This window comes from Athene noctua, chromosome Z (assembly GCF_965140245.1).
Source record: "Athene noctua chromosome Z, bAthNoc1.hap1.1, whole genome shotgun sequence".
NCBI classification, from domain to species: domain Eukaryota; kingdom Metazoa; phylum Chordata; class Aves; order Strigiformes; family Strigidae; genus Athene; species Athene noctua.
The window spans coordinates 16,561,750-16,576,796 of NC_134077.1; the positions used below are offsets into that span (position 1 = coordinate 16,561,750).

The 15,047-nt window shown below is 42.0% G+C and overlaps 2 protein-coding genes across 2 annotated transcripts; both read left to right on the top strand.

Annotated features, from left to right (window-relative positions):
• Positions 1-339: 339 nt before the first annotated feature.
• Positions 340-4,204, top strand: RIMOC1 (RAB7A interacting MON1-CCZ1 complex subunit 1). Its single transcript, XM_074931953.1, has 6 exons — positions 340-463; positions 1,019-1,119; positions 1,508-1,654; positions 2,038-2,169; positions 2,362-2,476; positions 3,775-4,204. Exons 1-6 carry the CDS (start codon positions 343-345, stop codon positions 4,062-4,064), a joined length of 906 nt encoding a protein of 301 aa, XP_074788054.1. The 5' UTR covers positions 340-342; the 3' UTR covers positions 4,065-4,204.
• A 154-nt stretch (positions 4,205-4,358) lies between these two features.
• FBXO4 (F-box protein 4) lies at positions 4,359-12,335 on the top strand. The gene is made up of 7 exons (XM_074931952.1): positions 4,359-4,547; positions 4,679-4,914; positions 6,560-6,780; positions 7,742-7,817; positions 8,313-8,491; positions 9,378-9,553; positions 10,596-12,335. Exons 1-7 carry the CDS (start codon positions 4,371-4,373, stop codon positions 10,683-10,685), a joined length of 1,155 nt encoding a protein of 384 aa, XP_074788053.1. The 5' UTR covers positions 4,359-4,370; the 3' UTR covers positions 10,686-12,335.
• Positions 12,336-15,047: the final 2,712 nt, after the last annotated feature.

Consider the following 15,047-nt stretch of genomic DNA (forward strand, 5'->3'; position numbering starts at 1 on the left):
CAGGCCCGGCTGCCGCTCCGCTCAGCCCGAGGCAGTACTGGGAGGCTGCGGTGCCCTGCTCCTCCCGCCGCCTGGGCCCGGAGCTCACACGCCGGCAGCGGAGCCGCACCCCGGCTGTGGGGCGCGGGGACGACGGCAGCGGCGGCTGCAGCACGCAGCGCTCCCCGCCGCCCCGCGCCGGCCCGACGGCGCCCCCCGCAGCCGCCCTCCCGGCGCGGCCCCCGCCGCGGTGCCCGGCTCTGCTGCGCCTGCGCGCCTGCCCCGCCGCGGGCGGGCCCGCCCCCGCGGCCGCCCGAGCCGCCGCCGCGTCGCGCGTAGCGGTGCGCGGTGGCGGGCGGCGCGATGGCGGCGGCGATGGCGGCGGCGGGGGGTGCCGCGGCGGGAGGTGCGGTGTCCGCGCTGCGGCCGCGGCTGGCGGCGCTGGGCCGGCGGCTGGCGGCGCCCGGGGGAGCGGGCGGCGACGGTGAGAGGCCGCGGGAGGGAGGGAGGGAGGCAGGGAGGGAGGGAGAGGGGTTGGGCCGGGCCGGGTCCGGTCCTGCCCGGCGTCCCCACGCCGCCCTCTGCTGCCGTCGCGCTGCGCGGCATTTGCCGCGCCGCGGGAGCGGGGCTGGGGCGCGGGCCCCCGCCTCCGGGGCTGGTGCTGAGGGCTCCGCTTCTCCCTCCTCCAGAAAGAGACTCGCCCCTGGGGCAGTGCGGCTGGTGCGGCCCAGGCCGCCGGCCGGAGGCTCCGGCTGGACGAGGCCTTAAGTGCGTACCTGCGCCTTAGGTACACGACTTCTTCACAAGAGGAGTGTGTGGAATTGGTTCTGAAACATCAGACCATAACCATGAATGCCCTAATTCAGTCGTGAAAGGTGTAGTCTAACAGGACAACGGGCCTGTTCAGATGCTGTGTTACTCAGCTGCTCTTGCAGATACCGCAACAATGGATAAAACCATACGAAGTGTAAAGGGAGAGTAAGCAAGGCTCTTGCTGAGTGCTTTTCAGTACTAAGGAAGCGTTGTGTTCTTCCTTCAGATACCTTCTTAGCAAAGGGCTCAGCTACTCTGGATAAATTGAAGGACCTCTGTAACGAAGGGAAAGAACATCCTTCCATGCTTTTGCAGCTCTATACGCAGGTAGTATCTTTAAAGCATTAAAAACTCTCATTGTGTAGGGTATGGGAGAGGATTGGGTGTAGGAAAGAGGATATAGCAGAAAGGGATTTCTGTTATTTGGGGCGTCTCATGAACATCCATGAAGCGCAGGGCTGCTCTTGTCTGGTTTAGAAGAGAACTTGGAGTCGACAGTAATTGTGCTGGTACTGCAAGAACAGGATGGGTTTTGAGTTTACAGTCACTGTCAACAATCTTGCCATACTTCTAACTTGCAGCTTATGTAAACTAAATGTCAAAAATTACCCTAAAAATGTTATGTTTTGTAAACCATAACAAGTTTATATGCTGCTGCACACCATTTGATTATTTTGCTGGTAGCATTTTTACATTGTGTATCATGTTTTCTTAGGCTGTCTTAGACATTACATATTTTGAGGAAAACCAGCTTGTGGATGTAGATTTTCCAGAAGAATCTTCCTTGCAAAAAGTTAAAGAACTTATTAATATTCTTTCAGAACCGGAAGACCTAGTGAAGAAATGCAACATAAATGAAGAAGTGAGTACTAACATTATTCAGCCAGAAAATTAATTATTTCATTATTTAAAAATCAAAAACCTGAACAGGTTAGTAGCAGTTGTATTTTTGATGGGCAGAATTTAAGATCTGAAAAATTTTCAAGTCTTACTTGTATTTAAGCAGTGATTCCTGAAAATACTTTTTCAAATAACTGGTTGGGTGCTCAGAATTCCACATTTCGTGATTCCACATGCTTTTGGCAGTTTAAATCCAAAGTATTATGCTTGTGTCTGTGGCTGTTGCTGTTAAGTACAGCCTCTGAAGTTTGAGACAGTCTTAATACTATTTGCATGTGTGAGTGTGTATATGTGTAGTTCAGATGTTTTACTTTTGGATTAGCCAGTTTGTGGATTTTATTCCAGCCCATCAACATCCTTGGTGCAGAGCTGTTAGAATGTCTTTACTGGAGAAAAGGTGCCCTGCTTTATATGTATTGTCATACAGCAAAAGAAAGGAGCAAATGGCTACGGGAAAACAGTACCATATTTAAAAAGGTAAAGGAGATTAAAAAGTTTTATGAGCATGTGAATACGGTTTTAAAGTTTGATTCTTCACTTCTAAAATGTAACTTGGCGTTTTAAATAGGGTTTTGGGAAAATCAGCAAGAAGTATTTCTGCCTATCATTACTTCATCAGAACTTACCTAAAAGGGTTTTTTTTCTTCCTGTTTTTTTAACTGTACTCAGTGTCTTAATGATGGAGTCCATTACTTGATGAAGATGCTTAGCTTCAGATGCCCTCTTCAGCTAAATGATGATGTCTCACTTCAGGATAAAGATGCAGCTAGATTACTCAGTGAAGGTAAAACCAACTCCAAAACCCTTACAACCCACTCTAAAAAACTGCTCCTCTTATGGAATGCTTTATTACATGTTTTTATTTGACTTCATTTGTATTGAAAAAAACTGGCACTTTTTAGGGGAAAAAAAAAGAGACAGACAAGCTGGCAGCTTTGCCCCCACCCTGCTTCTTTTTGACTCACGGATTTTAGGAGCTGGCAGTGCTCATTTTCTCTTGTTTTTGAGTGCATTGGAAGAAAGGGAACTGAGGTGATGGGTGTTTCAAGCACAGCATGTGTGTTTTACAGCCATCCAGTTGTCAGTTGACAGATGGTGAAACCACAGGTAGGACTGCAGAGAGGGTGTGTGATGTTTGCCTGTTGGTCATCCTGTTTAGATCCAGGAGAGCACAGATAGGAACACAGAATTACTGACTTCACACAGGTAGCAGATATGTGCAGAATTGGTTAGATTTGGCAAACTTATTCTCTCTGTCTGCGCTATATGTAGTTTTATGTAAGTTGCATTACTGTAGGACATTTACATGAGGATCTGAGGCTGCATCAATGTGATGCAGGTAGGGTGGTGCAGCAGGAGGGGATTTGTAAGGTGAAACAGCTGGTGCTGAGGACATGATGTCCATGCTGTTGCACACTCAGAACTATCTCTGCTATGGCTGTGGGGAGTATGGAGCATCTTGCTTAATTTCATCTGAAAGTGGCATTGCTCCAACTTAGCTCCACAGTGGAAAGCCAAGTTCAGTAACTGATGGGTAGATGTATTTAGCAGGATTTCTTTTCAGTGACCATGGACACAGTGGCTTTCTATTCAAATACAAAAGCTGCTGCTGCTTAACCTGAGTTAAGATTATGCTCAAACAATATCTTTTAGGCTTAAATTGTGGGAGGCACAGAAGTATTGTAAAATGATATAAATAAGCATGCTTGCGCTTAATGGATGGTAAAGAAATACTGAAATTATTGGTAAGATAAATACGCAAATGCAATTATCAGAATAGTATTTATATGGCAGTCTTTGAGATTTTAGCATTATGGAGGACGAAGTGGATAGAGTAACTAAGCAAGATCTTGATCCAGATTGTCTTCTGGGCAGTGTCAGTCATCTCATGGTTAAAATTTGTGGGTTTTGGTTTATGTCTTTAATATATATTGCCTTTTTGGAATATATATTATATTGAATATATGAAATAATATTAGACTGCTTTTTTGGATTTTTTTTCAAGTGTTACTAAAAATATATGAAGTTAGCAAGCTGTGTTGCTTAGAGCAATAGGGTACTCGATCTAAATTATTTTTGCAGGTGTATTTAGTGACACTCACTTACTGGCAATGATGTACAGTGGAGAAATGTGCTACTGGGGACTGCGACACGGTGGAGAAAGGAAGCAGGAAAGCCTGGAGACAGTAGCTTCCGTCCCTAGCAGTGACCTGGACTGCAGATCACAGTGCGTGTTGCTGGATTTCCGAGAAACTGGCAAAAACATGTTAACGAAGTATGTGGCTGTATGTGAGGGACCTTTAAAAGGCCAAGGGTGGAACACATCAACAGCCAAACAAATGTTGTGCCACTTCATGAAATCTTACCACTAAAATACGCCGCTTTGGCTGTGCTGGAAGAAACTTTGTGCCCCAAGAGCACGCTTAGGGAGGTGGTTTGTGCTTCAGTGGTCCCACCGTTCTTCCTATCAAAATGTATACTTTTCTTGCATTAAAAACACGCATTCAAAGAACTCCTGGCATACGGGTCCAATCCAGTATTTCTGGGGAGGAAAAAAAAAAAAAAGAAAAAGACAAAAAAACCGTCTCGTAAACTGTCAGGCGAGGTTGACTCTCTCCGCCCAGCCTCCGGCGCCGGCGCGTTAACTCCGAGGGGCGGCGGCCGCGGGGCTCGGCGCCATGGCGGCCGGCGGAGCGGAGGAGCGGAGCGGTTTGGAGGCCGTGGTGCGGGGTCGCCTCCGCCTCCTCCGGGAGCGCTGGACGCGGGGGATCCGCGAACGCGGCGGTACCGCCGCGTTCGCGGATCCCCCGCGTCCAGCGCTCCCGGAGGAGGTGAGCGCCCTGCAAGCGCTGCCGGTGAGCGGGGCCGGTCGCGGGGAACAGGGATGGAGGGGGGGTAGGGGGTGGATAAATCTCGGCATCCCACCTCTAGCATCTTCACTGCTTAATTCCTGAGTCGTTGAACCGCTGCTCTCGACGGTTTTCAGATCGACGTGCAGCTGAACATCATGTCATTCCTCTCGCCCCAAGATTTGTGCCATTTGGGAAGCACGAGTTGTTACTGGAGGGCGGCTGTGCAAGATCCGTTGTTGTGGAGGTATTTTCTCCTCAGGGATCTTCCCTTTTGGACATCCGTTGATTGGAAATCACTCCCAGATGTGGAGATTTTTAATAAAGCCTTTTCAGAGGTCAGCGATAATGCGCTGTACGATTACATGGCAGCGTAAGTATCTTCATACTCTTACACAGCTCTCTCTACAGCAGTAATACTCAGCCCACAAACATGCTTTATATTTACGACAATAATGCTGTGCTGTCAGCCGCTGCTTAAATATTGATGTGTGTCAGATCCACTGTTTATTTTAGAAATACAATTTCCTGTTTGGCAGTTTGGTCAGCTCTTTCTGTTTGGAATTCAACAAGAATGTAAAACATTGTAAAAAAAAGTCAAAGCTTATGTTCTAGAAAACTTAAAGCTTTTTGTAATCTGCGTGTGTACTGTGCCACAGAAGTACAGTCATCTCAGAAGCTGTGTGTACCTTTGATCTTGATAAAAATGTGTTCTTTGCTCTCAGTACAATGGCAAATGATTTCTTATTCTAATAAAAGTACTAAGGAGTCTTCAAACTACAGCAAATTGAATGAATCTTTGTTTTTTTTCATCTTACCTGGAAGACCTAGGGGAAGAAAAAAAAGGGTTTTTTGAATGTGTGCAGAATAACAAGTAGTAGGTAGCTCTGGTGGTCAAAGGCTGTAAAACAAAGACTGGTTTCAGCTACTATAGTTGAAAAACAGCAACATTCACAATATGTTTGGATGACTGAGAAGAACACTTAAGCAGATTATTCTGAGGGGTTTTTTTAAACTTCATTCAATTCTCATAATTAATTTGCAGTATTTTTTTTTTTTAATTTGCAGTTAAATTCTCCAGAGATGATTTCATGATACTGTCGCTTCATATAAGTGCACTAACCCCTGCAATCTCTATACCCTTAATCCCCATTTTACAGATGGGAAGGATGGACCCCGAATTTGAAGTGCAAAATATCTCCTGGTTTTGAACATCGGATTTAAATCACTTTAGGTCTGAATACTTCAGAGCATCAGCTATGTAAAACCACTTGTCACTGGTTTCCATTGTGTCTGTGAGCACTCGATGGTTTTGCTGATCTCGACTGACATGTCTCAGTTTGGGTGTAGAGGAGCACATGTTTAATGTTTCTTTGAAGTGTTCTGTCCAACAGCAGCCTACCGTGACCACCGGAGCAAAGACTGAAGCTGCTTCTCTGGGATGTCTTGTCACTTCTATGACTGTTACTTTTCCTTGGTTCCCAAAGTCTTTTCATGCCTTCTAGCTTCTGCATCAATCAGGCATGTAGCCTTGCAGACACCACTTGTCTCCCTTTGCAACGGCATTCTTGGTGCCTGCAAGGGAAATGGGCCTTTTCAGCACCCACAGCAGAGCTCTAGTGAAGGTTTGAAATGCACTCAAAATTCTCATTTGTATTCTCATATTGTATGTGACTCATAAGCATTGATGTTATTTTACCAGTATTGTGTGTTCAGCAAGGGTGGGGGAATTTGTAATTTTATTTTATTTCGTTTTCTAAGTGAACTAAAAGATCCATAGATAGAAGTTACTAAGGTCCAAAGAGTCGTCAGTATTTGGATTTTGAGAGGACTGATGCCTTTGCTTGCTTTGTACTGGCGCTTGAAACCATGAGTTTGGAACTTCATAATTTTTGACCTGTCCTTGAGTTGTACTGGTAACAGCCTGAGAAGTATGAGACCTAAATCAATTGATGTTGTTTGGTTAATACCTCTTTTGTATTTTGTGTTTAATTTCTAGTTGCGTCTATTTTACACAGATATAAAAAAAGCTGTCCTCAGAGTAGAAGAAGTTTGAAATCAAGCCGTCCCCGGTATGGGACTGTGACTTCCTTTTTGCAATTGCTGGTCACTCAGGCAGAACCTCGCTTTGCTATGTTTGGGCCGGGTTTGGAAGAGCTGGATGACTCTTTAGTGCAAAAGATGATGACGTGCCCAGAAATTCTGCTAGTAGCTGGCCTACCCCAAAGACAAATTCATGGTAATGCTGTTTGGTTTTTGGCTTTTTTATTTCATAAACAGATAGAACACACAAAAAAAATTGGTGGGAGAAATGGAGAAAAGGGACGCTTTTTTCTCCCCTTGAAACTCAGTAGCATAATGGTAAAAAACCCCAACATATATTTTTCTCTCTTTGCATTCAAAGAAATAAATGCAATGGACATTTGGGATAAAATTATATCTGCAGTGAATTTATGACTAAATTTGCACCGTGTCGAAGGGGTCATTTTGCTCCTCATACTTCTATTTTGATCCTAAATTCCATGTCACACCTGCTGTCATAATGGATAAATGCAGACAGAACTTTCCTTAGATACTGCTTGCAGCAAGTGGCTAAAAACTCCTGTGTTTTTATACAGGAAGTCAAGACTGGTCATTTGTATCAGTCAGTCTGGTGGTATCAAATGGTATAAATTACATTTAGAATAGATACAGGAGCAGGGGAAGGATTTTTTTTTCCAATGTTTAAAAACATTTATTATAACTAAAGTTTATTTCAGCCCAGCAGAATTAGAATAATTAAATTGTATTTACAGAAAGTGTGAAAATATGATTTCTCAGTGTTATCTTTTTTCTATTAAGTCCTTTTCAGTGCAGCTTGTCATAAACAGCCTAGAGTCTTCGCTGTGCCAATTTCTAATAAATACAAGTCTCGTTCCTCTCTGACTTGGATTTCAAGGTTCAAGTCTTAAGTATCAGAACTATGGAAATGCCTTGTTTTCTTTTAATACTGTTGAATTGATTTTGATTAAATTAGTAGTCTGATCAATTAGAGCATGTGTAAAATTTCGTTGTAAAAGAATAAATCTGCTACCCCTAACAGGAACACTTGGGCTTGGATATATCCATTGTATAGCACCACTGGAATTTTCAGCCTATCACTTACTTGTATTCAGTAACCAAATAGCTGTAATCTCATATATTCATTTTTTTCCACGTAGGAATTGGATCAGGAGTCAGTTTTCAGTTTAATAACAATCAAAAATTCAATATTCTGACATTGTATTCAACCACCAGGTAAGATTAATTTTCCAGAAAAAAAAATAGTTTCTTGGTTATGTCATACTTTTCTTCATGTTTTTGTCATGTGATTTTTATTTGTTCATTCATATGCATGGATATCCCTTTTAAATTGAAGCTTCAGTGCATCTCTTAACTTTTCTCCAACTGCTGAATTTTCACATGGACGTAATAAACCTTCTCCAGACCTTCTACGTAGGAAGTGTGTGTGACAGATAACAGTATTTTCTGTCCTTCTTGATACCTTGATTGATTCCCTTTTGAAACACTATATAAATTCATCCTGGGGTGTATTTTCATATACATCTTGATGATTGCTAACCATCTGTATATGTACACTATAAAAGAGGGGTGTGTGGGAGGGGTTGGTGGGAAATGAAACACTTTTGCTGACCCAGGCCATTTTCATGTTCCTTTCCTGTGCTGCCTAGACTCAAAATTGAGTTTTTGCATTCTCAATTAAACTGACTACTGAAATAAAATATCTTTCAGTGTGGAAAGGAGGAGAGCAAGGGCAGAGCAAGCTGTTGCTGTGAATAAGATGTTCTACCAAGAAAACAGCATAGTAGGGAATCAGCAGGCCGTACACTACAGTGTAATAGCTCAAGTGAAAAAGGTGTGCGAAGTAGTTGATGGATTCATTTACGTTGCTAATGCGGAAGCTCATAAAAGTAAGGGGTTTATCTTTATTTATTCGTATTTTGTGAGTGATTGGACTGTCATAGAAGATTGCAAAGAATATGCAATACATCAAAATCCACATTCTGATTTTTTAAAAATCTGCTTTATTAGTGCTATTTATTCATGGCTTACCCAGTCAAAGAGGTTCCCGTCCTAGACACTCTCCCTCATCTCCCTTTGAGGGGTTATAGCCCCTTCTTTCATTTATGGTTGGTACTGATAATGGTTGCTGTCTAAACTACATGTGGGAAATGATCTGGATTTACAAAAAACAAAACCCTGGGCATGGGTAGAAGAAGCCGCCTGAAATGCATTGGTGGTTGTATAATAGCCTGGAAATAGAACCTTCACCAGGAAAACTGCAGTAAAAGATGCAATTAGTCCAAATCAGGATAGTTTAATAAGGATAATGCAAATACCTATTACAGTAATTATCTTTATGGTCATCAACTTTAAATGGAGGGAAGGGGCTAGCTCAGAAAAGAAAAGTGTAAATATGTGAAGTGATATACTAAAGAGAAGAGTATGGTCAGTAGGGAAGGGCTGCTGATGGTACAGTGTATTTCTTAATGGCTTGTTGCAGTTTTGATCTCTGTCAAGTACTTGCAAAAATCTCTGATGTTAAGGACTGGAATGGGCTGCCTGTACAATCTACAGAGTTCTTTAAATAACATCTAAGTGTGACATGAATATCTGCGTGACATGAATGCAGATGATCCAGCCTTGTGATAAGCAGAAACAGATAATTTGGCCATGTCCCTTCCAGCCCTCTGTTTCCTCATCTCTGAAATCTTAAATACTGAAAGGTAAAAAAAAAAAAATTCTCTTTGGGATTTGCATGTATTTAATACTAACATCTTAATTTTTGTTTCATAGAGCATGATCGTCAAGAAGAACTAGCTCGTATTTTGGCAATGATTGACCCAGCCCTTGGGCCTCCAAACAGACCTCTGCTAGTTTTGTCTTGTGTCTCTCACGTTGGTGTGAAAAGAATTCCATGTGTTTACGTGGCACATCAGTTGCAACTCAATCTGCTATGTCAGCCTTGGATGGTACTTGCTTTTAAACCTCTATTTTCTATTTCTCTGTGGCTTAAATTTAATTCAGGCATATGGTAGTTCCTGAGCTGTACTTACCTAAGCAAGTGTCCATCTTTCAACACTGGTATGTGAGCTCTCCACCAAAGTGGAGAATTTAGTTTCTCTGCTCCTCTAAGATGATGCATTAGCCTATCTGAACATAGGGGAGTTAAGTGGCTTGCCCAGGAGCACTCAAGAAACTTCAGATGGAGCCAGAATGTCAGGAAGGACAAAATGCCAGTCTTGAAGGGAGTGAGGAAGCTTCAGTTAATTTAAATCTGTATTTCCTGAGTCATGACCCACAGCCCTGAACACAAGTAGATTTTTCTGCTGTTTTCAGAAGACTTTCAATTGTTACTTGCTTGATGTGATGTATTGAGTTTTTGACAAATCAGGTTTTTATGCAGCACATGAGATCCTGAACCTGTTCTTTTATGCTTGTCAAGCATGGTATCAGTATGGCTCAGACACACATTAATTTTGGTGACATTGCGTGGCCTAAGAATAGTACTTAAGCAGAAAAAAAACAAAATTCTGATTTGAGATAAGTCCTTTGTTTTCATAAGGAAAAAGTTTACAGGGTTTTTAAAAAACACCATTTATAATAGCCACTTTATAATATGTTACAAAATCTAAGAATTAGTAATATGCATTGAATTCTGAAGCCATCAGCATTTCTGCTTTAAGAGTTATGAGAAGAATTTTCAAGTAGATTCTCATTCGTAAAGTAAGTATAATGTTCCAGAACAGCTGATGCAATGATTAAGGTAAAATTCACCTTGATACTAAAAGGCTTTCCTAGTAGGTTTTAGGATTAATTTTGTAAAGAGTAGTGTTTTATTTTTTGTACCTTACTCTTAAACCTTTCCTGTCTAAGGGACCTTTAAACCAGTGATACAGATTTAGGTTTGATGTGAGTATTTCTGTCTTTAAGGATAGACATCGAGTGATACTAAAATGCTGTTAGATCCTGTTACCTGTATCTCTAATACATTAGCTTTTTTGGTTTTTACAGGTGCAGGACACTGTAGCTGCAACTTTAGATGGATTGCTAAGTGGAATTGAGTGGCTCCTGGAAGAAGCAAATTGTAAAAATGCACAATAATGTAACTGTGCATTGTTTTACTGTATAGAGACTTTGGTGTTTTGCAGTTGGAGAAAGTGAGAATGTTGTACTGACAGCACTGTCAGAAGGGAGATGTAAAAGGCAAAGCTGCATATATTTCACTGCACATACTTCAATAATTAACATTCTTCCAACTTTAGTCCTGAATTAGAAGTACAATTAGGATTGCCTAGATTGCAGCAGGCGATAAAAGAAGTCTGGGGGGACAATCTGGGTGTTTCGATTTTTTTCTTTCTTTCAAGCTGGGGCCTTTAGGGCGTGATCTTTTCTCACTAAGTCTGATAATCTAATCTCTTCTGTAAATATACCTAACACTAGCTTAGTTTATCAGCACAGCCCTGTGGCATGCATCACACAAGTATGTTCAGTGGAGATCTTGGCAATGATGGTTCCCAACCAAAGAAAATGTATTGTATGCTGTACAGTAGTAAGGTGACAGAAAGACAGTATGTCCTTCAAAAGATTAAATTCCCCTGTATTTTTTCCAGAGACATTGCCTAAACCAGAAATAGCACCTGCAGGAGAATTGTCAGTCCAGAAGCAAAGAAACTACTGTGTATGGATTGGCTGTTTCTTGTTTGTGATCTTATTTTAATCAACCACTAAAGACTTCAGTATCTTTTGCCTTCTGTTGCAGTGAAATTACTAGCTTGAACTGGACATACCTCTGATGTCATGAGTAAATGTTGAATTGTTACTTCAGGACATTTATCAAATAGATAGGATCAGTCAGTTACTCAAATAGTTGTGGCCATTTGCAGATGTGAAGTGTGTTTGGCTTGAAATTTTCTACACAGTTGTAAATATTTTTATAAAAAGGGAAACAACATTTTAGAGCTGGAATTGCATTTTCTGTATTGATCTAATTTCAGATAGTCCTAGTCTTCCACCTTTTAAATGTTTCTTTAATTATTGGATGAAAGATCAGAAATTTCCCTTGGATTTCTTGCCTATGCCTGTATTTGTTCTGTTCAGTTCCCCCCCTGCCCCGGAAATGGAATAGTTTCACAATTTTTTTTTGATACCTAGATAAAGGACTACATGGTGCACATTCAGCTGCAACTGCCCTCGATCTGCTGTATGTGTGTGATGCTCAACACAGCTATGTTAGAAACATTCCATTCAAGACCTTTTTTTTTTTTTTAATGAACTTCAACTGACACAGGAAGTGTCTCTTTTTTTCATCTTTATGCACAATTAATTCAGCTTTCTAGACATTTTTGTATGTGTTCTAATCAGGTCATATGGGATCTTCAAGGGAAACTCCATGGGAAGCTATACGATCATAATTATGTAGTTTATCTTTTTTTTTTTTTTTTTTTAAGTGCTTTGCCCTTTAAAATAGAGAAGACACAAAAGATTTCTGAATATACGGGGGAAGTTTCATGCTTTATGACTGGGTGTATGTGACTTTCCTGCTAGTCATAATTCCGTAGTGATCTATCTGTAGAGGGTTGAATGCAGCAATGTGTTGCTATGTTAGTTACTGTAAATATGTTTTTTTAATGCAAGATCCTTGTTCTACTTTCTTCATAGGGAATAAATTATTCTTAACACATATAGAAAGACTGTAAATATTATTTTAAGCCCCCCTGCATGTGTGCACACAAACACAATGTCTGCAGTCATGCTGTCAGAGCACAGTCAATGTCTGCAGTCATGTCATCATTAGTCATTAATGAACAATGTTATTGTATATTATCTCTTTAATTATCAGATATTAATTCACTGTCCTTTTAAAAGGTCAGAATAATCTAGGGAATATAATTTTTCTTGAAGAACATCGGTTATATTAGCTTAAAGATAGAATAACATAAAGAGTTAAGAATTAACAAGTTTTAAGGATGCAATCTAGGAAACAAACAATGGGAATTAGAAGTCCATGTAGCCACAGAGCTCCAGCATTATAGGACTTGCAGAGCTGTGGGGAGGTAGCTTCCATGACTGAATACTGTGGTACAGTATAGACATAGAAGATGAACCTGTGCGCTGTGCAAAGGAACAGCTGACATGCACAGAGGTATGCTATGGAAGAGACAACCAGCTTGCCGAGAATTCATATGCCAAATAGTTGTAGAGATGCACTGTGGATTGCATTTAGCACTACCTTTTAGATTTCACTTAAACCACTTCCTACTATTTCAATGCCCGAGTCTGCTGAGTTTAAGTCAATTAAGCATAAGAAGCATGATAAGTCAATCAAGATTGGAACTTAAATGGTTACAAATTCAAAATTAGTTGGATGTGGAATATTAGAACTTCACTAAAATGTATTTTTAAACATTTTAATATTAAAAAATCCCAATTAAAAAATTATTTGGGTTTGTATTTATCACAGTAAATGCAACTGTGATGGGTTTGTGAGAAATAAAGCCATTAGGATCTGGATCCCAGAAATCTTGCTCCCCTTGGGATGGAAGATTCTAACAGTGAAAGAAAGAAAATAATTTTTCTGCCTGCCAAGGCAGGATGTTTATCTAAACAGTGCTCACAAAATAAAAGGTTAAAGTGAGAATACATGTGATTCATATGAAAACTCAATTACTGAAGCTTTCCCACAAAGACAGTGGCTGCGGATTGCTCATTTTCAAGTCTTTGAAACTTAGAGTAACAGAAGTGCCTGCTGCCAGCTCCAAAGCAGTACGTGAGGGCACCTGCCAAACTCTCAGGACAAAGGAGGCAGCAGCAGCACCCTGACAGCGTCCGTGTAACTTGCTGAGTGTCTCTTCGTTCCTTCTGACGGAGCGGCCCTGGGCGGCCACCGCGGCTCCAAGCGGGAGCGGCAGCGGGGACCCTTCGCTTCCCCGTGGATTCCGTGTGGAGCTGTAGCTCGCGGGGTGTCCACTGGATGGCACTGCTGGTCCACAACAGCCACTGACGCCGCATCCCTACACCCTTTGCCAAAATTATTTCAAGTAATCCAACTTTACTCCCCTCTCAGAGATGGTAGCAAGCAGATGCAGTTATAGAAAAGCCTACGAGAAAAATAACATGCCTTTCAAAGGCTTATAGACAGCGGATATTCTGCCTCATCTTTTAATCTAGTGGGTATCACTATTGATTTTTATAGTAGCATGCGTTGCAGCTAAAGCGAATACCTGTAGTTGCTGTCAGGAGGATCTATGGAAATTTGTTGGCATCATTGCAAGGTGATTGATGCTTTAGTCTATGATTTAGTTTGTCTTTTGTGCCATTTTAGAACTAGTGGTTCTGGATAAATTATTTTCATTACGTACAAGAGTAAAGAAGTAATATTACTTGGCTGGTTACAGAAGGTGACATAGCTAGAGCTTATGCTTAAATCTCAGGCCAGAAGATTTTTGCACACAGGCTGCTCTGTTTCCTCAGGAGGATGAAACCACAGATCAGGAATGTACGTAGGTGTATAGCAGAGATGTACAACAGGTGAGACAGAGCAAACAACAAAACACGTTGGATCTGGATACAGGGGTATATTGAAGAACCAGTGAGATTAGATTATCTCCCACACTAGCTCGCTCCCCCTCCAGCATTATGCTCTCTGTGTTTAACCTTCTGTTCCCAGAAGAGAGGTCACAGCTGGTCCAGGGTCAGACAGAAAGTCCTGTCCGTTTGTGCTGTGCAACTGCTCACAGGTACCAGCCTGGGCATTACTGGCCAAGGTCTCTGAGCAGGTGCTCTAGCCTCTTAACAGTCTTAGAGGCCCTTTGCTGGATTCTCTCTGGTTTATATCTCCATATTGCAGGCTTAAATCTGGACACTGTTCCAGATTCAGACCGACAAGTCTTGGGCAGAGGGAAATGAGCACTTGTCCTCAATATAGCCTTTACCACTGCATGGGCACACAGCTGAATCCAGGTTCACTGATCCACCAGGAACTCATGCCCCTTTTGCAGAGCTGCTCCCAAACCAGTCAGTCCCTGACCTGCACTGATGAACACTGTGGTCCCTCCCAGATGCAGGACTTTGCGTCTGCCGTTGCTCAACATCTGGAGGTTCCTGAAACACCTGTTGGCCCATTGAATGTACATTTGCAATATTTCTGGCTGACCTTACACATGGAGTCTAGTATGTATTTGAGCAACTGACTCATACAAAGAATTTGACACTGCCCACACAACATCCTTGTATCTAAACTGGAGAAACATGGATTTGATGAATGGACCACTACAGCTCAATGTCCAAGTGGAGAGCAGTGACAAGTGGTGTTCCTCAGGGATTGGTGTTGGGACTGGCACTGTTTAACATCTTTGTTGGAAACATGGACAGTGGGATCAAGTGCACCCTCAGCAAGTTTGCTGATGACACCAAGCTGTGTTGACACGCTGGAGGGAAGGGATGTGCCATCCAGAGGGACCTGGA